At 43.1% G+C, this 25620-nt stretch overlaps 1 protein-coding gene across 1 annotated transcript in view; it reads right to left on the reverse strand.

Moving 5' to 3' along the window:
* MEOX2 (mesenchyme homeobox 2) overlaps positions 1-25620 on the reverse strand; it is a 221233-nt gene that overhangs the window by 38390 nt on the left and 157223 nt on the right. The window contains exon 2 of the mRNA XM_069211801.1: positions 3398-3570. Within this exon, the coding sequence (XP_069067902.1) occupies positions 3398-3570 (173 nt within the window). The remainder of the gene's footprint in view (positions 1-3397; positions 3571-25620) is intronic.

Genomic DNA, 25620 nt, shown 5'->3' on the forward strand with positions numbered 1-25620 from the left:
CTCTGTTGTCATGACCTAGAAAACCACTGTCGTTTATGCATTGATGCCTGCCAGGAATCCTTTTGTGGACTCCTGGCAGGCTTTAATTGTGTTATTTCCACCCATAAATGTACGTTGATCACCTAAAACACCTTTGTGAATAAAGCTGTATGTCTTTAAACTTTCCCAAACATTAGCCCACTGACCTATGATTAGTTTTGAATGTTCATCATCACAACGTCTTTGTTAGATTCAGCTACAGTGCTACTGAGTTGCTTCGAAAAATAATACTTTATATTATTTGTCAAATGTATTTCCTGAAAGTCATATAACATTTTTATTTTATTATTGTATTTATGCTGGAATGTCCCAAACAAACAAGTGTGATAATAAAGCAAATGTTTAAATACAGTAGTATGATTATAACTTGCACTTTTAAGGGACACGTTCCTGCTTTTAAAGGAAAATTGTTATTTTTAGACAATCTAAATTCATATCAGGATATGTGATACAGTATATCATGTGTAGCCTTCCTTCAATATCAATATATCATGTAGCTTACTTACACTGAGCTCTAGACCTGAAATCTATTTTAGAAAAAGACTCACATTGGAATTAATGTTGTTATTCATTTAGAATATGTGCAGTCAATTTTATTTTCAAATGCATACAATAATGCTCTTTACCAAAGCAAAAATAAGTTGAATTGTAAAGGAGAAAGAACTCATTCTATGGTCTTCCGAGAAGGACAAAAAAAAACACACAAATGTCAACTTCTCTTTCTTGATTCTTGGACAAGAAAAGGAGAAAGAGTAAATGAGAAGGATTTTGCTTCACTGACCCTGGTGACAAAAATGAACCATACATTATTTAAAGTCCCACCCATACTTTGAGAAGTTGCTGACCTGTTACAGTTGCTCTAGGTGGAGCTAGACAGAACCTTCAAATATCTAGTGTTAACTATTCACAAACAGTGTTGACGCATAGTCTGTGTGGCACACATTGACTTACTTTTTGATTACTTGGACAAGTTCAAGAATAGAAGCCTGCTACATGTGTTGGACAGTGCAAGAAACAGGGTAATAGTATGCTTTTTCAAAATCGGAGGATATTGTTCATGTTTCAAGCAAAATATGAAGCAGCCATCCACTTTCTGTTTAGGAGAAACCAAAAAAAGATAGAACTCTCCCTCATACTCCCTGTGAATTCCCAAGACACAGAAAAAGTAAGACTACTTGACCCTACTTCAGAGAGGTCACACCGGTAGAATTGCTGAATGCAATACCAAAACTAACCATCCCTGAATTTTACTGAAACATCCCAACATACCTCTCAAAGAAACTGACTCCTCTGTGACTCTTTACTGGAAAACAAAGAACAGAAAAAACAGATGTTCGACCCTGTCCATAGCCCTGTGCACTACGAGGAAGACTACAGCAGTAGTCTATGTTTGAACCAGAAAGTCAAAGCTTCCATTGAACCAATCATAAATATCTCATATTATTTCTGAGACTTATACCTATAAATGTCTTTATCTAGTGCTGTAGTAACCAGTTCATCCGAGTCCATAGTAATTCCTCATTATTGGCACCATGTCTTCCAGTGGTTTTATGGAAAACATCTGGCAGTATAAAATTATTTTCCCATTGCACATGCATTGGTCAAAGTCCCATTCTCCATTTCTCTATGGCAGGGGAGTCCCTCTCCTTCCGCTGAAGAGCAATGTCCCTTTTCATCACCAGTAGGCCTAACCAAAGCAGCATCATCTTATATCTGTTAGTATTTAGATCTATATTTATTTGTAATGTAAGATAATTAGTTTGGGGCCCACTTCCTGCCAAAAGGGGTGAATCACATTTCTCCCAAGATGGATTTTTACACCTAATTCATTTGGCTTTTCCGAGAATGTTTCTTTCCTCGTGATGTCTTTCGAGAATCTGTGTACAGATATTTAAATTTTTGATTTTTTATTATTTTTCGGGATAACATATCCATTATGCCTGCCATGTTTTCAATTTATTGAGTTCTGAGTCAGTTCACCTTATGAGATGTATTGTAATATGCTTGCTGCTCACAACAATGAAATGAAAATATAAATGTTCCTCTGATCTGTTGTCCATTGCTTGTGTTTCCTGCTCAACATCAACAACACAGAAGTAGTGATCTTCTGTAAGAACACCTCACCATGGGACTCCAACTGGTGGCTGGCCGAACTTGGACCCACACAACCCCCCCCCCAAGCACACATCAGGATTCTCAAAATTTTCCTTGATGGCAAACTGGACATGACTGCACAAGTGAACACCATCACTGCAGCCTGGTTTCACACCCTGAAGATGCTGAGGAAGTACTTCAAACACCTCCCAAGCAAAATTAGAAAAACTGTCACTCACACCTTAGTCACCAGCAAATTGGACTATGGGAACACGCTCTACACAGGGATCATCAAACAACTTATTAGAAAACTACCAACCACCCAGAACTCAGCAGGCAGGTTCATCTTCATCCTTCCACAGATGATTCACATCACACCACACCTCAGGGAATTCCACTTGCTCCCCATACACAAACACTCTCAATTCAAGCTCCTTACACACATTCAAGGCACTACACAACTCAGACACCACCGACCTGAGCAGTCACATCCTTCTCCACTAACTATCCAGGCACCTCAGCTGTACAGGACTCCTACCTGAACATATCCCATGCATACACAGAACCAGGAATGGAGGACAGGCATTCTCTTACATCGCTCCTAAAGCATGAAATGACTTCCCACTCCCATCAGAGCTTCCGCATCTCTTCTTGGATTCCGCAAAAAGCTGAAAACCTCGCTTTTCAATTATCCAACCTAAAATAGGCATGGCGAGGCACACACACTTGCTCAGAGCCCGGATGCCCTTGGGGTTTACAATAAGCTTTACAAATACACATAGCATAACATAACAAAACACAATATAAAATTAGATAACATAGCATAACATCACATCATATAACAAAATATCATAACGTTGCATAACAAAACATAACATAACATAGCATAACATAATATAACAGGGTTGCTTGCAACCGGCATAACATAACATGTCTCAGTCTCTGTATAGGTGACTGTATTCAAGTGGTCTGTGTGTATGCATACCAGATGTTCAATTTGCATATTCGCCTGTTAGTTTGCAAGTCTGTTTGCCTGAGGCCTACGGGTGTGTTGATTTCTGAGTTCATGAATACATATTGGAATGTTGCTACTTCTGAGTATATGTATCCCCTATGTCAGTGTGTTTGGATGTTATTTATATGTATGCAGTACGAAAAAGTAAAATAACCGGTTGTTTTCAATGCTTATTTACAGTCAGTTGTTTATAATGAATTAAAAGTTGTGTAGATAATATTGTGGCAGTTCATGTACCCTGACCAATACCTGTCTTTCCGTGAGGTCCAAGTTCACAGCAATTTCATATCTCCTTAATCGCGTTAGGTAGTTATGGTGGGCAAATTCTGCTTCTAGCTCTCTGATTTGTTCTTTAGTAAAGGCTGTTCTTTCTTTCCGCGGTTTACTGTTTACTTCTGATTTGTAGTTTCCTTCCTGTGAATCTGCAGCAATGGAAAAAAATAGTTTTCAGGGTATTTATTATGTGAAAACAGCAATTTTTTTTACACCGACGGGGCAAGTTTGCATTACTTAACTGACTGAAAACATTTGATAGAATAACCATTATCCTGTATTTATTCAATGTACAGCAGCCATTCCATCATTTCAATTGCAGATACCCTGGTAAAGCAGTGTTTTTGGATTTGAATCCTTCATCTGTATCAGCAGTCACATGCCCTAGCCACATTTTCACATGCCCTCGATATTGAAAGAGTCACCTGGCCCACTATTGTGAGTGCCACCCTGCTCACCTTCTACAGCTGGTGAGCCATTGGCACACTCTGAGAGACAGCCAAGCGAGACAGCCACAATAATAGTGTGAAAAATGCACTATGGTAAGCATGCACTGATGCCTTTTCGGTAATTCTTTGGTCTGGAATACTGGGTGGTGGTTGAAGGGCATCTTTTCGGCTAATGGACTGTACCCTGAAGACACACATTTCTTAACACTACTTGCTAAAAAAATAATATTGCTGCTCCCACTGGAGTTGCTTGCATTCATTTGTGTGTTTGCTAGTAAAAGGACCTACTGGATCGATCAGAATCATGCACTTCTTACCAGGAATGGCACTTATTACTAAGTGTTTGCTTGGTGGGAACTTGGCACAAATGTGAACAAGTAGTAGTGATTAGTACCATGTGTAAATTCTAATAGATGTTCAGGCTGCTACAATATAAACTGAATCTTCTCTGCAGGGCATACGTCGAGGGTACACAGGGGTAGATCGTGTCTACCCACTCCTTTCACAGGATGAACGCTGCCCACCCTGCCAAGAAGTTGGGCCCTGTAGAAATATGCTGGACCCGTTCCGGTGTAATTTTCAGACACTGGGACTCATTCAGCAGAGCCTGCACATCATCTATTTTCGCTCCCAGCAGCAACGTGCATGCAAAGAGGCTTTGGTATTTTAAATTCCAGCTGGGCCCAAAACAAAGGCAGAAGTAAAGGGCCTTCAGGCCACCTTTTGGTCGAGAATCCTGGCTGGGAGCTATCTGGAGTCTCTCACCTAACTGAAAATGCAATAGAGGGGAAACAAAGGTTCACAGCTTGTTATCACTTCATAGGTAGTTAAGAGAGGCATGGTTTTGACTTTGTTTCAGTCCCTGTATATAAGAGATATGCATGCATTTTAAGAATGGCAGTTGTCTTGTTCTTGCTCAGTATTTAAGCAAGTAACAATTGAAATACCACTGTTTTGTTTTATATCTTTTATATCACTAGTTATCCCACTCAAGTGTGTTGGAGCTGTTTACATCACAGGGAAACATTATACATTTAGAATAAATCATTTGAGGGTAAATAAGTGTACAGTATGGGTCACATAAGACAGTGAGGATTACAAAACGTAAGTGTCACATGTCCTTCATAGCTCTCTGTGCTGTATTATAAGGATTACAATTTATAAAATGCAGGTAACAAAATAATCTTTGTATTGAAAGCAGTAACCCATTTACCCATCTACATAAAATAAAAACCTGTCATCTGTGTGTCTCATGATGTGCTTTGCAGGAGACTCTATTTTGATTCAAACCTGGGACTAGACAAAACACAGATATCTTCAACAAGTGTTTCATGCTCCAGAGATTTTTAATAATCTGAGATTTAGCGAGCACACAAAGTTCTAGGCAAAAGTTGCCTTAGCCCCATCAGATATTTTAAAACTAAGCACAACAGATTGACTGCCACTTTTCTCCTTGTTGCCAATTTCTTTGTGGCGGAGTTAAAAAAAATAAATGTATAAATTGAGGCCCAGATTTTGTGTCAGTGTTGCATCACCTTTTTGGTGCAACTCTGACACACAATGTAATTTGTTAAATATTTCAATGCACTCAAATGTCCTCCTGATAGACCTGCTAAACGTATGTGTGAGGTCCTAAGATCTGATGTCACTTGTTGTGATGTAACTTCTTATGAGGTCATGGATTGTGATGCCACTTCCTGTGATGTCACATGCAATTCATGCTCTGTGATGTCATCCACTGCAATGTCACATACCATGATGTGATTTTTTGTATACTGCTTAACTTGTTATTCCCCACACTTCTTTTTTTAGGACTTGTGCCCTGCTTCTTCGAAACTGCAGGCTTAAATACACTATAGAAGAGGCATTCTACTTTGTGGTTGTGTGTGATCCTCAACAAAAAATGATGTCTAAAAATGCTAGCATTTTTACTGCTTGGAATCTGTTGGACTTTTGCTTATGCAGGGTCATCCCCAGTCTTTTTCGCCTCCTGCCTCCTATTTTTTTCTGACATGTTGCTGTTGGCTTTTCAACTCTGAGCACGTTACCACTGCTAACCAGTGCTAAAGTGCATATGCTCTCCTGTTTAAATTGTATGTAAGTGGTTTATCCATGATTGGCATATTTGATTTACTAGTAAGTCCCTAGTAAGGTGCACTAGAGGTGCCAGGGCCTGTAAATCAAATGCTACTAGTGGGCCTGCAGCACTGGTTGTGCCACCCACATAAGTAGCTCTGTAATCATGTCTCAGACCTGCCACTGCAGTGTCTGTGTGTGTATTCTTACACTGTAAATTCGACTTGGCAAGTGTACCCACTTGCCAGGCCTAAACCTTCCCTTTCCTTACATGTAAGGCACCCCTAAGGTAGGCCCTAGGTAGCCCCAAGGGCAGGGTGCAGTGTATGGATAAGGTAGGACATATAGTAATGTGGTTTATATGTCCTGACAGTGAAATACTGCCAATTTCGTTTTCACTGTTGCAAGGTCTGTCTCTCTCTCATAGGATAATATGGGGGCTACCTTTAAATATGATTAAAGTGTAGATTCCCCTAGAGAGTAGATGGACATGTGGAGTTTGGGATCCCTGAACTCACAATTTAAAAATACATCTTTTAGTAAAGTTGATTTTAAGATTGTGCGTTTGGAAATGCCACTTTTAGAAAGTGAGCATTTTCTTGCTTAAACCATTCTGTGACTCTGCCTGGTTTGTGGATTCCCTGTCTGGGTCAGTTTGACAGTTGGGTTGTTTTTCACCTCACACCAGACAGTGACACAAAGGGAGCTGGGGTGTGATCTGCATTTCCTGATTAGCCATCTCTGCTAGGAGGGGGGGGTGGAGTGGTCACTCTCATCTGAAAGGACTGTGCCTGCCTCTGACAATGCTGTCTCCAGCCCCCTGGTGTGTGTCTGAGGCCTTGCCTGGGCAAGGCAGGATTTCACAAGAAGGTGTGAGTCCCCTTTGAAGGAAGGTGACTTCAAAGACTAAAATGGGTATAAGAAGGGCACCCAAACTTACAAACTTTAGAAACACTTCTGGAATCAAGGGGAACCTCTGCCTGGAGAAGAGCTGATCGCTGAGGAACAAGTGCTGCCCTGCCTGTGACTGTGCTTTGTGGAGCTTTCCTGCAGTGCTGCTTCTGCCAGAGTAAGAGGGCAAAGACTGGACTTTGTGTGCCTTCCATCTTGAAGAAGAAATCTCCAAGGGCTTGATGTAGAGCTTGCCTCCTGTTGTTGAAGTCTCAGGGATAGCAAAGACTTCTTCCTGCCAGCACCTGGAGTCTCTGGAGAGACCCCTACTCTGCTCTGTGGTGCCCTTCCAGTTCCTGGGACCCTGAAAGGAGAGGCTGGCAGCCTAAGGACAAAAATACACGCACCGAGCACCGTGCGGAGAAAAGATCGACGCGAATCCGATCGCGGCTGAGAAAACGACACGACGCCGGTTCCGCCGCTGAGAAACGACGCCGCAGGAAACGCGACCGAAAAACCGACGCCCGGAGCAGGAGAAACGACGCGCAGCATCGCTGACGGAGGCTGAGAGATCGCACCCTGCGCTGCGGGACTTTCGGATCGTCGTGTGGCTGGCTTTTTCAACGCGCACCGCCGTGCCGAATTGTTTTCGACGCACACAGCCGTGCAGGGTTACTTTCAACGCACACCGCCCGTGCGGGGTTATTTTTGACGCAAACCAGGTACATTTTCACGCTAGCAGCGCTAGTGTGGTGTTACAACTACCTAAAGACTCTTTTTATTTTAAACCTTTAAAAAATCATAACTTGACTTGTGTATGTTGGATTTTTGTCGTTTTGGTCTTGTTTTGTCTAGATAAATATTTCCTATTTTTCTAAACTGGTGTTGTGTCATTTTGTAGTGTTTTCATTAAGTTACTGTGTGTGTTGGTACAAATACTTTACACCTAGCACTCTGAGGTTAAGCCTACTGCTCTGCCAAGCTACCAAGGGGGTAAGCAGGGGTTAGCTGAGGGTGATTCTCTTTTATCCTAACTAGAGTGAGGGTCCTTGCTTGAACAGGGGGTAACCAGACTGTCAACCAAAGACCCCATTTCTAACATTGGTGACCAGCGGTCGGGATTGGACTTGTATTTGTACTTGACATACAGTGATTAAGTGTACACTACTGTTTTGATCTCAGACCACTACGTGACCACATACTACTTGTCTTGTGATTCTGCTTTTTGTTCTCTGATGTCCTCCTGGAAGTATTGATAATATTTTTGGACTTTGTTTTTGGGTTGTGAAGCCTTTGCAGAATGGAAGTCAATTTCTGGCACCTATTTATGTATAAAAAGTGGCAGCTTAAAGCATTCTGCATGGAAAGGGGACTGGCTGTGAACAGGAAATCCAGAAGGGAGGATCTGGAGTCAGCCCTGTTTCAGTATGAATTGAAACGTTGTCAGGCAACACCACCAAATGAGTCTGAGGAGGATAACTACTCTGAGGAGGAGGATAACTACTCTGAGGAGGAGGAAACAGAAAGAGATGAGTGGCTCCTAGCTCGAATCCGGAGTCTGGAAGAGCTAGATGCAGAGCTTGAGAGGGCTGAGGAGGAGAGAGCCTTAGTCCTAGAAAAAGAAAGGATTGCAGCTCAAGAGCTGAGCTGTGAAGAGCTGAAGCTGGAGGCCATGAGGGCTGAGTCCAGTTCAGATGGTGGCAGCAAAAATCTTGTATCCAGTACTGCTGAAGAAGTGCACATGCCCAGAGATGTGGTGCCCTACTTGAAGGAGGGAGTTAACACACACCAGGAGGTTCAGGGGTATGAGGTAGCTCCAGTGATGCACAGGGTCCCTGAGGTGGATTGGGGAACTGGCATGGGGAGTCATATTCCTACTGGTGGGAGGGACACTCTACTGACTCTAGTTGAGAGTGACAGGGAGAGGGGTTCCCCCCAGGTAGAAGTCCTGGTTATGGAGTGTGAAAACATCCCAGAAGAGTGTGGGTTGAGTGTCAGGGACAGTCAGGTACTGTCTCACCAGTCTCAGGAGGGTGATGTGGGGTGCTTTTTCAAAGCAGAGTCACTGGATGGTTGGGTGAAGGGTACTTTGGTTAATTCATGTGAGGGGCTGAGTGATGTAATTGCTGGAGAGCATATGTCTAGTCCTTATTTTCCAGAGCTATGCCAACACCAGGTGGAGTGTGAGTTCTCTGACCCCAGGGAGCTTACAATGGAGGCAGACTTCTGGGTGAGTACCAGAGAGTCTGAAGAGGCATTTGGGGGTGCTCCTGAGAGGAGTGGTCTAGGTAGTTCCCAACCAGGTGAGGTAGGGAAGGATTGTAGTGTCCCAGGTAGGTCCCAGTGTAGTGGGATGGGTGAGGGACCCCATGTCCAGTCTCAGAGGAGAGGGAATGGGGATGGGTTGAGGCCCAAGGTGCCCGAGATCCGGTCCCAGGTCCTGGAGGGTTCCCTGCGGGAACACCAGGAGGGGAGCCTAGCCTGTACCATAGGGCCATCTGTTGAGGGAGACCCCACAGTGTCAGGAGAACTTGGGGGGGCGGCTGTAGCCAGCGTCCCACCAGTTCTGGTGTCTGGCAGTACCACTCCTAGTGAGGGGGTGCAGAAGTCCAGACAGAGGGTTGAGAGGGGGTTGCGGACCCCAGTGGAGAACCTGGAGGGTCAGGGGTCAGCTCTGAGAGCAGAGCCCCCCATGAATGACCTTCGTAAGACCATTTCTGGGTTGGGGGGAATCCAGACTCTGTCAGATGGGCAGAGGTCAGGAGACCTGCGCCAGCCAGACTCTTGTGTGGCCCTTCGGGACAGTGTGTCCCTTGAGGGGGGTAAGTGTGCCCCCCTGGAAGTCCTGGTGTGCCAGGCAATGGTTCAACCGCAGGGTGGTGACTCTGGGTTGAATGATCAGGTTCAGGGGGTAAACTCTGACCTGATGGGGGGTAAGTGTGCTCCCAAGGAAGTCCTGGTGTGCCAGGCAGTGGTTCAACCGCAGGGTGGTGACCCTGGGTTGGATGACCAGGTTCAGAGGGTAAACTCTGACCTGGTAGGGGGTAGGTATGCCCCCCAGGAAGTCCTGGTTTGCCAGGCAGTGATCCAGTCTGTGGGTACAGACCCTGGATTGGGAGGCCAGGTTAAGGGTGTCCCCCCTGACCTGGAGGAAGGGGCTACTGCTAACAGTGCCCCTACCATGTTGTCTTCTGGGGGGGCCACTCCTAGTTGGGTGGTTCAGGACCCCAGAGGAGAGGGCAGGGGGAGGGAAGCCTCACCCCTGGCCCTGGTCCAACCTGAAGGTACAGACCCCAGGTTGGAGGATCAGTTGCAGGTTAACATCCCTGCACTGGTGGAAGAATTGTGCAGGACTGCTTCTACAAGCACCCTGACAGTTTTTGACTCTGGGGGTGCCGCTTCTGCAGGGAGGTTACAGAGCCCCAGAGGGGAGGACCAGGGTCAGGTTGTCATCCCTGACCTGGTGGAAGAGAGAGTGGTCAAAGGGTGCCAGGCACCTGGGGCTACCACCCCCCACTCTCCACAGTCACAGTGGTTAGAGAGGCCTGAGGTCGGGCTCTCATCCCTGACAGTTGTCTGGGGCCACTGTGGCTTGCTGTCCTGGTGGACAGAGTTGCCCCTGGGGGGGGGGAGGACGAGAGTCACACCCCGGGGGTAGAGTGGGCAACACCACTGTGTTGGCCCTGGTGGTACTATCTGCCCATTGCAATACATCTGTGAGCAAAGTAAAGTTAGGTGTTGCACAGATGGTGTCTGTAGATGTGGAGAAGGGTTCCCCATGGGTTAGCTTAGTGGGCCCTGAGAATATGGACAGAGGGATCCAACTGGAGTCAGGAAGGCGTAGAACTGGAACATGCCCCTGCTGTTGTGGGCCTGGGTCCCTGTTCTATCGCCCCAATCAGGGAAGTACATCAAGGTATTGATTGTTCTCCCCTGGCTTTAGGCTGGTAGGGGGTCGTGTTGGACTTTTGCTTATGCAGGGTCATCCCCAGTCTTTTTCGCCTCCTGCCTCCTATTTTTTTCTGACATGTTGCTGTTGGCTTTTCAACTCTGAGCACTTTACCACTGCTAACCAGTGCTAAAGTGCATATGCTCTCCTGTTTAAATTGTATGTAAGTGGTTTATCCATGATTGGCATATTTGATTTACTAGTAAGTCCCTAGTAAGGTGCACTAGAGGTGCCAGGGCCTGTAAATCAAATGCTACTAGTGGGCCTGCAGCACTGGTTGTGCCACCCACATAAGTAGCTCTGTAATCATGTCTCAGACCTGCCACTGCAGTGTCTGTGTGTGTATTCTTACACTGTAAATTCGACTTGGCAAGTGTACCCACTTGCCAGGCCTAAACCTTCCCTTTCCTTACATGTAAGGCACCCCTAAGGTAGGCCCTAGGTAGCCCCAAGGGCAGGGTGCAGTGTATGGATAAGGTAGGACATATAGTAATGTGGTTTATATGTCCTGACAGTGAAATACTGCCAATTTCGTTTTCACTGTTGCAAGGTCTGTCTCTCTCTCATAGGATAATATGGGGGCTACCTTTAAATATGATTAAAGTGTAGATTCCCCTAGAGAGTAGATGGACATGTGGAGTTTGGGATCCCTGAACTCACAATTTAAAAATACATCTTTTAGTAAAGTTGATTTTAAGATTGTGCGTTTGGAAATGCCACTTTTAGAAAGTGAGCATTTTCTTGCTTAAACCATTCTGTGACTCTGCCTGGTTTGTGGATTCCCTGTCTGGGTCAGTTTGACAGTTGGGTTGTTTTTCACCTCACACCAGACAGTGACACAAAGGGAGCTGGGGTGTGATCTGCATTTCCTGATTAGCCATCTCTGCTAGGAGGGGGGGGTGGAGTGGTCACTCTCATCTGAAAGGACTGTGCCTGCCTCTGACAATGCTGTCTCCAGCCCCCTGGTGTGTGTCTGAGGCCTTGCCTGGGCAAGGCAGGATTTCACAAGAAGGTGTGAGTCCCCTTTGAAGGAAGGTGACTTCAAAGACTAAAATGGGTATAAGAAGGGCACCCAAACTTACAAACTTTAGAAACACTTCTGGAATCAAGGGGAACCTCTGCCTGGAGAAGAGCTGATCGCTGAGGAACAAGTGCTGCCCTGCCTGTGACTGTGCTTTGTGGAGCTTTCCTGCAGTGCTGCTTCTGCCAGAGTAAGAGGGCAAAGACTGGACTTTGTGTGCCTTCCATCTTGAAGAAGAAATCTCCAAGGGCTTGATGTAGAGCTTGCCTCCTGTTGTTGAAGTCTCAGGGATAGCAAAGACTTCTTCCTGCCAGCACCTGGAGTCTCTGGAGAGACCCCTACTCTGCTCTGTGGTGCCCTTCCAGTTCCTGGGACCCTGAAAGGAGAGGCTGGCAGCCTAAGGACAAAAATACACGCACCGAGCACCGTTCGGAGAAAAGATCGACGCGAATCCGATCGCGGCTGAGAAAACGACGCGACGCCGGTTCCGCCGCTGAGAAACGACGCCGCAGGAAACGCGACCGAAAAACCGACGCCCGGAGCAGGAGAAACGACGCGCAGCATCGCTGACGGAGGCTGAGAGATCGCACCCTGCGCCGCGGGACTTTCGGATCGTCGTATGGCTGGCTTTTTCAACGCGCACCGCCGTGCCGAATTGTTTTCGACGCACACAGCCGTGCAGGGTTACTTTCAACGCACACCGCCCGTGCGGGGTTATTTTTGACGCAAACCAGGTACATTTTCACGCTAGCAGCGCTAGTGTGGTGTTACAACTACCTAAAGACTCTTTTTATTTTAAACCTTTAAAAAATCATAACTTGACTTGTGTATGTTGGATTTTTGTCGTTTTGGTCTTGTTTTGTCTAGATAAATATTTCCTATTTTTCTAAACTGGTGTTGTGTCATTTTGTAGTGTTTTCATTAAGTTACTGTGTGTGTTGGTACAAATACTTTACACCTAGCACTCTGAGGTTAAGCCTACTGCTCTGCCAAGCTACCAAGGGGGTAAGCAGGGGTTAGCTGAGGGTGATTCTCTTTTATCCTAACTAGAGTGAGGGTCCTTGCTTGAACAGGGGGTAACCAGACTGTCAACCAAAGACCCCATTTCTAACAGAATCCCTCTGGGGAGCATCTTGTTCTGCTGCTTTTAGTTTCCCTGTGACATTAAAGAGAGGGGCTAACTAAATACAAATTGGACCAGAGATGTTTTAAGGTATAGACAAAGTGGACTCCAGCCCTGGGCCCCAAACTTTCAGCAATGGCGGTGGGGGGGGTTTGGGGGAGGGGTGATAGAGCAGATTCTGTTCTGCCGAGATGACCTTCAATAATTCTTGAACAGATATTTTTAAATACTATTACCCTTTAATTTATTTTTAATGTGGATGAATGTGAGAGTCTATTACAGAGATTTTGCAGAGAACTGTAATGTTTAAATGTCATGCAACAGCCATAAAAAAGTTTCTTTTAGATCAAAACAGGACCTTACATATGAGAAATAGGACAGTTACAAAAATTATTTGCAGTAATATTAGGGAGCCATTGCTGTATTACATTATTGAAAAAAACAAATCACTGTCACTGAATACTAAATGTAAACAAATTTAGAATTTGTAACAATGTGCCTTTTGCACTGTCAGTGACCGGCCAAAGAGGGCATGAAAGAACTGAAATTGGATAATAAATTCAAAGCTGTTCCAAAGAAGGGCCTCCAAAATATGTTTGGCCCAGGGTCCCCAAAATGCTTAAGATGTACATGAATCAGACTCTAGAAATTTCAGTTCTCACCTTTTTCTGTCAGATTAACAACAGTCTTAACTGTCTGCTTTGTGAGCTAATGGCATCAACACTGCAACAAAATACAATATATATATATATATATATATATATATATATATATATATATATATATATATATAGAGAGAGAGAGAGAGAGAGAGGGGGCTTCGGGGCAGTCCCCTTTACTCATTGGCTTTCCTGCTTTATTTGTGCATGTCATGGTTAAATTTGCTGTCAGAAAATCCTTTGACGTGTATATGTTTAAATTGTGCCATTGATTTAAAGTATGGCTTCGGTAATGGGGATGAAAGCAATTATTTTGTGAAAATGATGTACATGTAAAGATGGCTGATGTGAATGTGATGGAGTTGAAATGTAAACTTGCAATCCTTTGTTATTTAACAACAAAATAGATGTATATCTATGCTCGAATGAAAGGGTATGCCAATACACAGGTAAATGAGGATGAGCCAGTTAGCAGTGCAGGGCCCATGTGTACATTGGTAACACATCATGTGAGGCATGCGGCTCAGTTTCAACTGACGAAGAGCCGGTATGTATTAGACTACTGTGGGACGTGGAACTACGATGTCTTCTGTGGTGCAGGGGATCCAGTGATGGTGGGGACCCAGCTCCTCTACAACCTGGACCCTGGTGACTCTAAACCTCATGGGTTTCTCTAAGGCATATGGATGAGTTGGCTGTCAATGAATATTTGATTGCAGACTGTTGGCTGTGCCTATGCTGCCTGCTCTATGACAAGCAGACTGACACTGGCATTCAGGTCTCCCAGGCTGTGGGCATCAGGCACTCCCTATCTGCCATGACCAAGTTATTTGCTGATGTTGCCCCTCCTGACCTATTAACAGATCAGCCTTTTTTCCAAACAGAACAGTCTGACATAGTTGGAATCTCCTGCAACACTCTCATGGCAAAGAAAATACAGACTTCTCTCTCCTGTTATTTCCTAATTTTTCCTTCCCGTTTTCTTCTCTCAATTAGCATCCTGCTACTGCCTCACCTAACCTTTAATATATCCCTATTTCCCAGCACAGAAGAAACTGGAACAGGTGGTATTGCCTGCCACTCTGTCACCACAGACACAACAAAGATATATTTCACTGTCACTATCTCATTATTTCTACCTTTTTATTTCCTTTTTCTATTTGTTTACTACTCATCACAAAATAACCCTACATCTTACAAAGTAAAATAGCATGCTTCATGCTTGGTAATCTCATGGATTTTAAATGCATAGCTCCTATACCCACTTCTGTATTAAAATGTATTACATCTCTATGTCATATCTGTTCCTTTAGCCTTAGTAGGCGCCTTATTTCAGGATTGACGTTAGCCGGCGCTGCGGGCTGGTCAGAGTAAAAAAAAATGACTCAAACCAGGCAGCACCGGCGTAGGGGAAAATGGGGGTTGTGCGTCAAAAAATGGTGCAAGTCAGCTTAGAGTCAAACATCATGGCTCAAACCGGACTTGTGCCATTTTTGACGTACAACCCCCATTGACAGGAGTCATGCCCCCTTGCCCAATGACTTCTGTCCCCCCATGCCACTTTAAAAAATAAAAAATAATACTTACCTCAACTTAACTGTACTTACCTGGGATGGGTCCCTCCATCCATGGGTGTCCTCCTGGGGTGGGTGAGGGTGGCAGGGTGTGTCCCTGGGGGCAGGGAGGGGTACCTCTGGACTGCTTCCATGGTCTGAGACCATGGAAGTGAGCCCACAGGTCCCTTAATGCCCGCCATCACCCAGGTGTTAATAAACGGAGCACATCAGGCCGTTTTTTAAGGCCCGCCCCCTCCCGTGCATCAAAATGACGCAGGAGTATAAATAAGGCGCACAGGCCTTAAAGTCATTTTTTGGACGGGAACGCCTACCTTGCATGTCATTAGCGCAAGGCGGTTTCCCGCATCCAAAAAATGATGCACACAGAGGTTTTTTGACGTCCTTGGGTCGGGCGTCATAGTTTAATTATGAGGCAAGGTTTGCACTGAATGTGCGTCAAACTTTTTGACGCACATTCGGCGCAACCAGAGTATAAATATGCCCCTTCGTTTTTCACAGTGCCTGTTTCCTCCCCTACTTCCCCCTTCCCTTATCCTCTTGCCTCCTCATTCCGTCTTTCACATCACTTACTATCTCCCATCTGACCTTCGTGCACATAATTCATCTGGCGGGCAGGCTTTTTCACTTCCCATTTTCATACGCCTAAGAGTGCTGATGTAAGTGGGCACATGAACATGAGTCATGGGTGGGCTGCCGCGTGTCAGTGTTTGGTAACACAGTGAGGGATCTAAATAATTTAGTAATGTGAATGAGCATGAGTCAGTATCTTCAGCAAACTACTGTCATAGGAGTCTTGATGTGGCAGGGAGTGAGTGTGTTGCTTTGAGTGAGGGTAATGAGTCAGCTAGTGTAAGTGTGTGCATGGCGAGACAGCACATACATGAGTGAGGTTCATGTGTATTAAGTGAGCTGATTTTTGTTGGCACTCTGTTAGGCAAAGATTCACGGTGTGAATGTGTTGCTTTGATTGAGTGCATGGCTTGTGCAATGAAAAGCCTGTGAGAACACTGGGGCCTTGTTTACACACTGACTTCCAATTCCTTGCCAGTTGGTCTCCGGTCACACTTAGAGAGCACCAAAAGGCAGGCGAGGATGTGAGTGCCTTTAGTGACGAAGCTATTGCAGCAGTACTACAGAAGGTACTGAACGTGGCTAAGAGGGTGCCATGTTTGATACAAAAAACTTTGCAGAGTTGGTTATTGCAGAACAAAATAACAAAGCACCCCAGGCTTTCTCTATATACATGAGTGGGAAATGTGAGATTTGCTTGACTGTGGCCAACATGTTTGGCACGGCAGTTCTGTGTAGAAGAAACAAATGGTGTTCGCCTTGCCCTAAAGAGCATGGGATGATGGACACTCTGACTCGACAGTCCAGTTGCAGACAAGCCATCAGGTAAGACACTTACACATTTGAAGCCTGTTGAAGCTCTGCCATTGGTAACCCGGTGGTACTACACCTGTAAGTGGGGTGGTGGATTTGTGGGGGATGCCATTTTATGGAATATGCATTATTCTGCTAAACTCAATATGACTCTCGACATCTCTAAAAATAGCAGTGGAAATGTTAACATCTGTATTGCGGGTTTAAGTAAAGTCTTGACTGAACCATGCTCTGGCCCTCCAAGATAAGGTTGCACTTATGTTGCTGCATTACAATATGCTGATGACAGTGTTCCTTTCGACAAAACTATTAGAGGTTTACAATGTGAATTAACCGCTCTTAATTCCTATTAGAAAGCCAATAAGTTATATGTTAACATGGATTAAAGGAATAGTATAGTCCTCTGCATGAAAAAGGTCACAAGCGCCATACGTCCATGTTAGATGATAAAGCATCTTCATCATTTGCTTTATGCAAACGTCTTAAAGGTCTGGGTCATTGCTGCTTCTATTTTAATATTGATAAAGGCACGTTTCTCACATCCTTTAATTATGGCATCAAAGCTTTTCCAGGAAAAGTGGTAGCTGCTGGACAGTAAACAATATGTTAAGTTACTATCTCATTCCTAAATCCTCATCTGAGTCCCGATCAGGATGGATTTGAGTCTTTCTAGACACTCACTCGCATCTGATGCTACTTTACGGTGCACAAGGCATGCAGTTGGTGACAGCTCATAAAAGGCTTCATGGAAGAAAATGCAGAACAGTTCAATTGACTACAGCTACTAAGATGTATCTTTTAAAGAAATTTGGAATCAGTCATCAACTCAATTGATTTTTGATAAACCGTATATTAAATAATTGAGAATCGTCTCAAGAGGAGCTGATCTGCATGGTTCTGCTTATTGTAGACATGAAAAAAACTGTTTGATATCCCTCTGCTTAGAAAATAAGCTGCCCTCATAAGTTCTCGAGTCAATTGCACTCTCTCACAAAGTCGATTATCGTAGACTTCAAATGAGCCTTCTTCCGGTGGGTGAATTAGCTCAATCATGTTAACACCTGTACCCAAGGATTGGATATAGCGTTTATAGCTAAGGGGGAGTGAGTGGTAGATTTTTTTGCTGCTGGTCGCTTTTGCTGAAACCTTCCTTTTTTTAGCACGAGCATAGCAGTGCGCAAGTGCTGCTTTTCTGACCTGTTGCTATGTATCTGGGCTTTTAACCACACCCACTGCATGCCCCTCACTACCACTCATTCATGGGCTTGCACTTCAAAAATATTTATTTTCGTTGGTAAATGTTTTACGTTTGTCCCTTCTTGGGGCGGTTTAGTTACTGCCTTGGACATAGCCCCTGTTACATGGCTATTTGCACTTTTTCCGATACTTTTGATTGTGAGTGAACTTCTTTTTCATTTTGTGTGCTGCTTCACGCTGATGCCATGGCGCTTTGAATTGGCTCGCTTATGTGAAACTGTATTACTTTTCATTTTTAATTTATGTGGCAAGTAAATTCGGTTAGGAGTTTACAACACTAATAGCTCTAACTCGAGCAAATGCGAGACCCATTGCATTGCAAATGCTTGTTACGTCTTGGGTTGCTTTAACAGCAGTGGCATGCATCTGCTTTACTAGGTTCGTAGCTGTGAATAATAGCAAACTTATGGTCTACTTATGCTATTTTTATTATTACTTCACTATGCGCATTTAGGGACAGAATACAGAATATGTCCTTGAGTTTTGTTGAACAAACTACCTTTTTAATGCTGCTGTATAATGTAGTGCGATTAAAATCTTTTTTATTGTATTCTGTATTGCAATGGAATTTTATTATGCGTTTTATCTTTTCTTTTATTGCTAGCTTTTTATTTCTATTATTTGAAATTCAAATTGAGATAGCCCTTATTAACTATTCCATAAAGTTACTTTTGAGTCTGACTGTGTATTTAAATTGTTATAGACTTACAATCAAATACAGTTACTATTTATGCTTATTTTATTAATTTGATAATAAAACGCATTTTCAATAAGCTTTGGCAAACACCAACTATTTGGCAGATAACTCAAAATTGACTTTGCCATTGATCTTTACTATCTGTGAACATTTCTGAATGGAAGAGGCATTCCTAACCCTGGATGCATAGCTCACTGAGCCAATAGCCTCGGGCTGCACCAATGAAGACGTACAAGACTGAGGTATGTCTGGGGCTCTTGTGCAGAGGGGATGTGCTGTTGCAGTTTTGTGGTGGGAACGAGTCCGATTTTCATGAGTTCGCTCGAACCTTAAAACATCAAAGATGTTTTCCTTTTGCTCTCTTTAATCTATAGGTTACAGTTAGAACAGCAAAATCACTGAGTCAATTTTGGTACAACAACGCTCCTGCATCAGTCCTTCTGTTTAGAGCCAGATGTGTTAGTGAGAATGGTTGTTGACTACTCCTCTCTTATGCCTAGGGCAGCAGCAGGACGTTTTATTTTACTGCCTTTCTTCCCAGAGCTCATCTAATTGTTAATGTGTTTTTTTTGAGCAGCACATTTTTGCTATGAATATTCACCATGTTTATGCAGTTTTCACTGGTGGGTGGTAATGAAATTCCCACTGATAGTCGAACACTTGTGTTTATCCTTAAAGTAACTCAGTATAGTGCGTTTTACCGTTGGATGATATGTGCTACATTTGTAAAGGCTTCTTTTTAACTTGCAGATGCAATTACCAAGTTTTGCCATCGTTATACATATCACGTTGATCACAAAGAAATCTGTCCTCCTTTTGCTGACATGGTGCTTGGGAAGGAGAAACTTTTGGGGGCATTTTGTAGGCGTCGGTGGTTTTACGGACCAATACAATAATGATATTTTATGTCTGCTGTGCTGCAATGCATGCACCACTCTCTTTTTCCAGAAAGGAAGTTTCCTGTGCAAAATTCAAGAGTAAGGTCTTGAAGTAGAAATCACTTTAGCACCAAACTCTACTTTCGGTACCACATACTTCTACAACTACAGCACAACTCTAAATTATCACTCAAGAAATCGGAGTATTAGTTGAGTGGGTGAGATCCCACCTCAAATAATAATCACAATCCTTGTCAGGGTGAGCTACTAAAGTCATTATAAAAACCTGTTCGAAGCCCATGGTAACTTGTCACATAGCAGTCAGGCATAACTTAGATGCAGTACTCAAACAGTAATAAAGTGAAAACACAACACAAGAAGCCAATTTAGAAAAAAAGGGATATGAATTTTTAAAGGTTGAATCAAAATTAGAGCTCAAAAGCACAAAGCACTAATCACATTTATCTGGTTGAGTTAAAAGTTAAGACCGACTGCAATGGATCGCTGGTCAGAGATAGAGACCAGGTTTGCCCAAGTGGGACGTTTACCTTCAGACCTAATCTTATGGAGAAAAAAGAGGTTGTTGACGAGTTGTTGGCAGATCAAACTGCAATCTGCATCTGAAGTGGGGCTCAACGATTGCAGGCTGCTAATGAGTTGGGTCCTTGTGCGGTTATCGATTAAGGTGGGTAAATTCAAAGCGAGCAAAATCCAAAGTCAGATCCCTGGAAGGCCTGGCTTGATCAGATTCTGCTTGTCATTAGCCCCGATGAAGTCTGCCTCCGTTTGGACTTAAAAACTTTTCTGGAAGTCAGTTTTCCTTCAGCAGACCTAAGTAGCAAGCTGAGGCTGAACCGTGACTAGATGTTACTATGGCTGTGTCTTTGATGGAGATCTTAGCCTCCATCGGTTCACTAGGCAAAAAGGTGGCAAAAGGTTTCTAAGTCCCACTTCTTGTAGTTTGGGGACAGGAGAAGTACACTCTAACACCAGCCAATAGTCCACGACCTGGGTGGCAACATTTGGGGTTATGACTTACGCAAACAGAGGCCAGCAGCAGGGTCCAGTACCAGTCCAGTTAGAAATGGCCAGCTTGGCAGCTGCAGGACAAAAGGCCTCTTTAAGCATGTTGTGCCCCTGTAACTCAAACAGGAGGTCAGCCCACTGACCATTGGAGTCAATTCTGTGATCTTGAGTTGAAGAACAAGTCGGACAAGTTTTTGATCAAGTTGTTCAGACAGCAGGACAGTCCTCCTTCTGATTCTTCGCTGGTCCAGGAATGTTCTGTGGAGGGTATTGGGATGCCATTTGTAAGCCCATTGCCAGCCTGTGAGTAAGTGAAAACTCTTGGCCACTCCCTAACCAATGGGTTAAAGCTTTACAGGGATGACCCTACCCACGTTTGTAGCACTTCCTGAGTATTTTACATGTGTTATTTATTGAAAACAAGATTAGGTTTAGTGCCCACACCCATGCAAGAATGGATGGTCAGAAAGTATTACACTAAACTGGTTCCAGACCCTTACTTTTCTATTCTATTTTCAGCATGAATGGAACACAGCTTAATGATGTTGCATCTGGGTAATATATCAACAATGGGCAATATACCAGTTTGGAGACACCCAACTTCGGTGTTATGTAGACAATGCGGTCGGCATAAGGAAGATCTTATTCACATAATTTGCATTTGCCCCTGCCTGTATAGGCTCCAACATACATTGTTTAAAAGAAGCTTCAATGTCAGGGTCATTCAGACGTGTAGAGCAGCCATGGTAGCCTGTTTTAATCCATTTAATCCACAGCTAAATTGTTAATTTGTGAGATTTATGCCTCCAGCTTTATTGTATAATTGCCACCTAGTCAGAACTTTAAGGATTACTTTAAGTAAAATAATATTATAATTGCAGGTTGCATGAGCATTTTAGGTCAGCCTGGACTAAGATTTAAAAAATCACATAATTTAAAAGTTAGAATTATTTGAATACAAATTTGATATTGTTGCTTTTGATTGCACAAGCACTCTTGCACGTTAATTAGGTTATGTTTATTAGGTATTTCTGCTGCTGGTGGCCAAACTGTAAAGTTGTTAGTTTTTTTGGCATTAGCATTATGATAAATAATTGCTTCAACTCAATTTAAAAACTTAATGGAAGCAGTGCTGATATTATTGCTACTGGTTGCACAATAACTTGAGGTCTGTCATTTAATTAGATGTTTACACCATTTCAAAGCAAAATTGATAATATTGTTACTGGTTGCACAAGTACTTCAGGCATGTTGTGCCAGTAGACGAAATATGTGCACTGTTCCAATGCTAGCATCATTTTAAAGAATTTGACATAATTGTTGCTTGTTGCTTGTTTTGAGGGTTGGCTCAAAATGTTAGTATAATTTTTAACAAATTTGATGTCCCTGCTGTTGGTTGTAAAAGTACTTTAGGTTAGCTGTGCTCAGGAGGGATTATTGATGCTGTTTGTAAATGCTAATAAGCTGTTTGGAGGTAGTCTTGTGACTCCTTTTTAAAACAAAATATGAATGTCTATCTGGGGACATATAATATGTACTTTATTAATTTTAGTAAAATGTATCTAAGAAATGTGATGGTTATATATTTGTTATGGTTTTAAATAACTGACAAAAAACACAAAATTTTACTTGATTTCATTTGAGTGTTTTACCTTAAACTATTCAAAAGTACTCTTAGTTCCCTAATTCCAGCATGGCTGAACATTTCTTCCCCTGGTCAGAACCCCTGTACCAACCCAGAGGTGTGCCTATGGTAATGAAAACACCCTCCCTGGTGGTCACTCCAAACCAGTGCTGGAGCAGCTCCCTCTCCTACTGCGTTTAGGGACAAGTTGTCTAGGATGACAAAACGAAGGCAGGCTTAGGCGTGAGCTACATCTACCAATGTCAAGGTTGGCATATTTTTAAGCTCGGGTTGGGGCTGGGCAAAGCCCCCAGGCTATCCTGTTCTATAAAGAAAAACACCTCCCAACACCAAAGCCCTTTGTCCACTGTCTGGAAACAATTCACATCATATCACTGGGGCACCATTAACAATCATGTGACACTGGTCGCTGGCAGAAAGGCTCTTTCAGCTTTAGGCAGGAAAATGACAACTTTCTAAAAGTGTAATTTCCAAAACAGTAATACAAAATCCAACTTTATCCTTGAATCATGTTTCGAGTTGCTCCAAAACGAAATTGAGCGCAATAAGGTATACCAGTGTTTTACTATGGGAGAGCCTGACTTGCTACAGTGAAAAAGTAACTTTGGAGTTGTTCACTGCCATGCACCCCAAACTATAGACATTTAGGGCCTACCTTAGGGGTGACATATACGTATATTAAAAAAGTCTGGCAAAAAGGTTTGTTTTGCCAAGTCCAAATGGCAGTTTAAAACTGAAGCCCTAGACTACAGTGGCAGGCCTGGGGACAGGGTTTGCAGTGGAACTTTCATGGGTGAAACAATGAGAGCTACAGCCCACTAAAAACATTTCATTAGTATGCTCTGGGTACAAGTGGTCCAATTGACTAGGGACTTGCGAGTAAATTAAATCTGCCATTTTAGGGTATGCCTATTCTAACACGTTTAGGGAGGATAGTACAAGCACTTTACCACTGGTTATCAGGAGTAAAGTGCTGATAGTCCCATGGTCAGAAAGAATGTGTTCAGCAAAAGAATGCAAACATCTGGGGAATACCATGAAAAAGATGGTACTTTCCAAAAATCACTAATATGTTATGGGAGCATTTTAAGTGTGATGTTTCCATGGTCCATTCGCTGCACATAGCCTGCAACTGCATAAGTTGATCCAGCTTTCCTGTCGTCTGTATGTATTTTTAAGTCTGTGCCTTAGTTTCTCAATGTTTTGTTTAACTCCTAAGTTGGTTAATCATGGTACTCATGGTTTATTTAATTGGATTCATTTTGAGCATATGCATTGATTTTGTGTTTTGTCTGTAGTTGTACTTTAGCTATGGCTTTTAGTAAGAATAGGCTTCAGATTCCTATTTGTTTTCCCTTACTGTATGTCCTAAGTGATAAATGTGTTTTAGGCATTCTTGTGTGCTTATGATTGAATGAGGATCACAATTTGTGATTAAGCACAGCATATTACTTGTACTTATTTCCTTCACAAGTGTTCGTCCTTATTCTGAGGGCTGCTTTAATACTGGCTATGCCACTAATCGGTGCTATCCTCCATATCAGGATCACAAGTTGATTCTTGCAGTCATGGGGGGTTTACTTCACACATTTCTTTAGGTAAAACCTCATGAAATTTGTAGGATTAAAATGAAAGTTTCTGGTATCACCATGTTGTTCCTCAATCAGAATGGACAACTCAGAACAACGGGTAATACTGCGCTGTGGAAAAACCAAACTCCACAGTACCAATATTCCCCAAGGCGTAGTACAAATACTTTATCTCAGCCACAGACCATAAAAGCAATTGCATGAGATAAAATACATCAATCCAATTCATTAATACACTCATTAGAATTTCAAGATAGAGCTTACAGGCATCCTAAGAACTATAAATCAAAACCCCTCAAGAACCAAATCTACCAAACAGCCCTTATTTCAAGCAGTTAGCCACAAATGAATCTGTCCTGAACCCACGGATCAGACTATTTTGTGTAAAGTGCAAACCATACTAAAAACAAACATGCCTGCCTAGAGTTGCCCATATAAAATAACTATTACATCATAGTACATTCCTGAGTGAAAACAGATTATTTGGACACTGGGCATGTCTGCAAGTGTACATGAAAACAATGGTCAGCTGAGCTATAAATAGTCTAAAGCCTTGGGTCAATAGCAGACTTACTCTAAAGCGAAAGACCCAGTCCTTCCGAGTCACACCCACTGCTAATAAAAATTTGCTCAAGCAAAATACCATTAGTCTGCTTGTGTCTGACCTTATAATTTGAAATGCAGATAGGTAGTGCTGGACCTCCAGGTTCCGACAATAGAGTTTCAACCATTTTGCTCTAGCATGAGAATACAATGGGCAACTAAACAAAACAGGTTCTATGTTTTCCACATGATCAAGACATATGGGGAAAAAGTTTTTAACATCAGTAGCTATATTTCCTTGCTCCATTTATAGGTATAGCTATTCAGTGCTAGCACGCCAGGACTGAATTTGATGAAAAATGTTTTGGCCCACTGTGACGTGATCTCATCAAGATACAATTCAAACTGTGGGGAAGGCGTCATGGACAGGAATCTTCCAGTAAGCCTATCAATCCTGGCATTCCACAGCTAGTCTGAATTTATGTCTCTCTCCACCCACAAAAAGGTTTCTTCAAGAGAACCTTTGAAGGTGAGTTGATAGCAGAGGGGCTGATCCACCAATCATCCAGCTCCAACTTGAAAAGCCATTTTATAATGTGCAGTAGCCAAGGAGTTGACACATTCTTGTCCAACTGGATGAGTTCATGGAGGCCTTGTTGATTGGATCCCAATTCCAGAGTTGACCAGATCCGGATCCACTGGACCAAACGTCTCAGAGCTGCTAGGTCACCAATCCAATTAAAAGCTAAATCGAAGTATATAGGAATAAGTGGCATAGCTTGACGGAGGGAAAGTAGCTATCTTATCAAGAGATTTTCACCAGCTGGTAGGGAGTCTAAAGGTGTCATGCCCCAAACCTCTGTCCTGTATAGTGCAGCCAACTGAACAATGGCCTTGTATATTTCTATTGCTGGAAGAAACTGCCCTCTCAGTGGAGGCCCTATGCATCGTCCCAATGGCAACTGCTTTTTGCAAAATAATAGCCTTACACTTCCCAATGTGGGGGGGGGGCAAGCTAGAGTACTACCAAATCGTATACCCAGGTAGTCAAAAAATGTGACTTCCTCAAGTACCATGGCCCCCAGTGACAAGTTCCTCCAGAATTATCTGTCTGATAGTTATGTATTTTGTCTTTGTGGCATTCATCTCTATCCCTCTGTGAAAACAAAAGTTCTGGAATTTATTTAGTAAATTCTGGATTCCAACAGGGGTTCTTCAGATGAGCAAAGTGCCATTTGCAAACAACAGACTGGGTATGGGGACACCATGGATGCAGTCAAGGAGATGAACAAAGGCATCATCATTAATAAAAAGGGAGAAAAGCATTGGTGCAATGATACATCCCTGCTTTACCTCACTTGTAACTTTTTATCCTCTCAGTTAACACCCCATTCCTCCCTTACCATATTTGGGTAAAATTATCCTTGTGCAGCCTC

Source organism: Pleurodeles waltl, chromosome 10, assembly GCF_031143425.1.
Source record: "Pleurodeles waltl isolate 20211129_DDA chromosome 10, aPleWal1.hap1.20221129, whole genome shotgun sequence".
Classification (NCBI taxonomy): Eukaryota; Metazoa; Chordata; class Amphibia; order Caudata; family Salamandridae; genus Pleurodeles; species Pleurodeles waltl.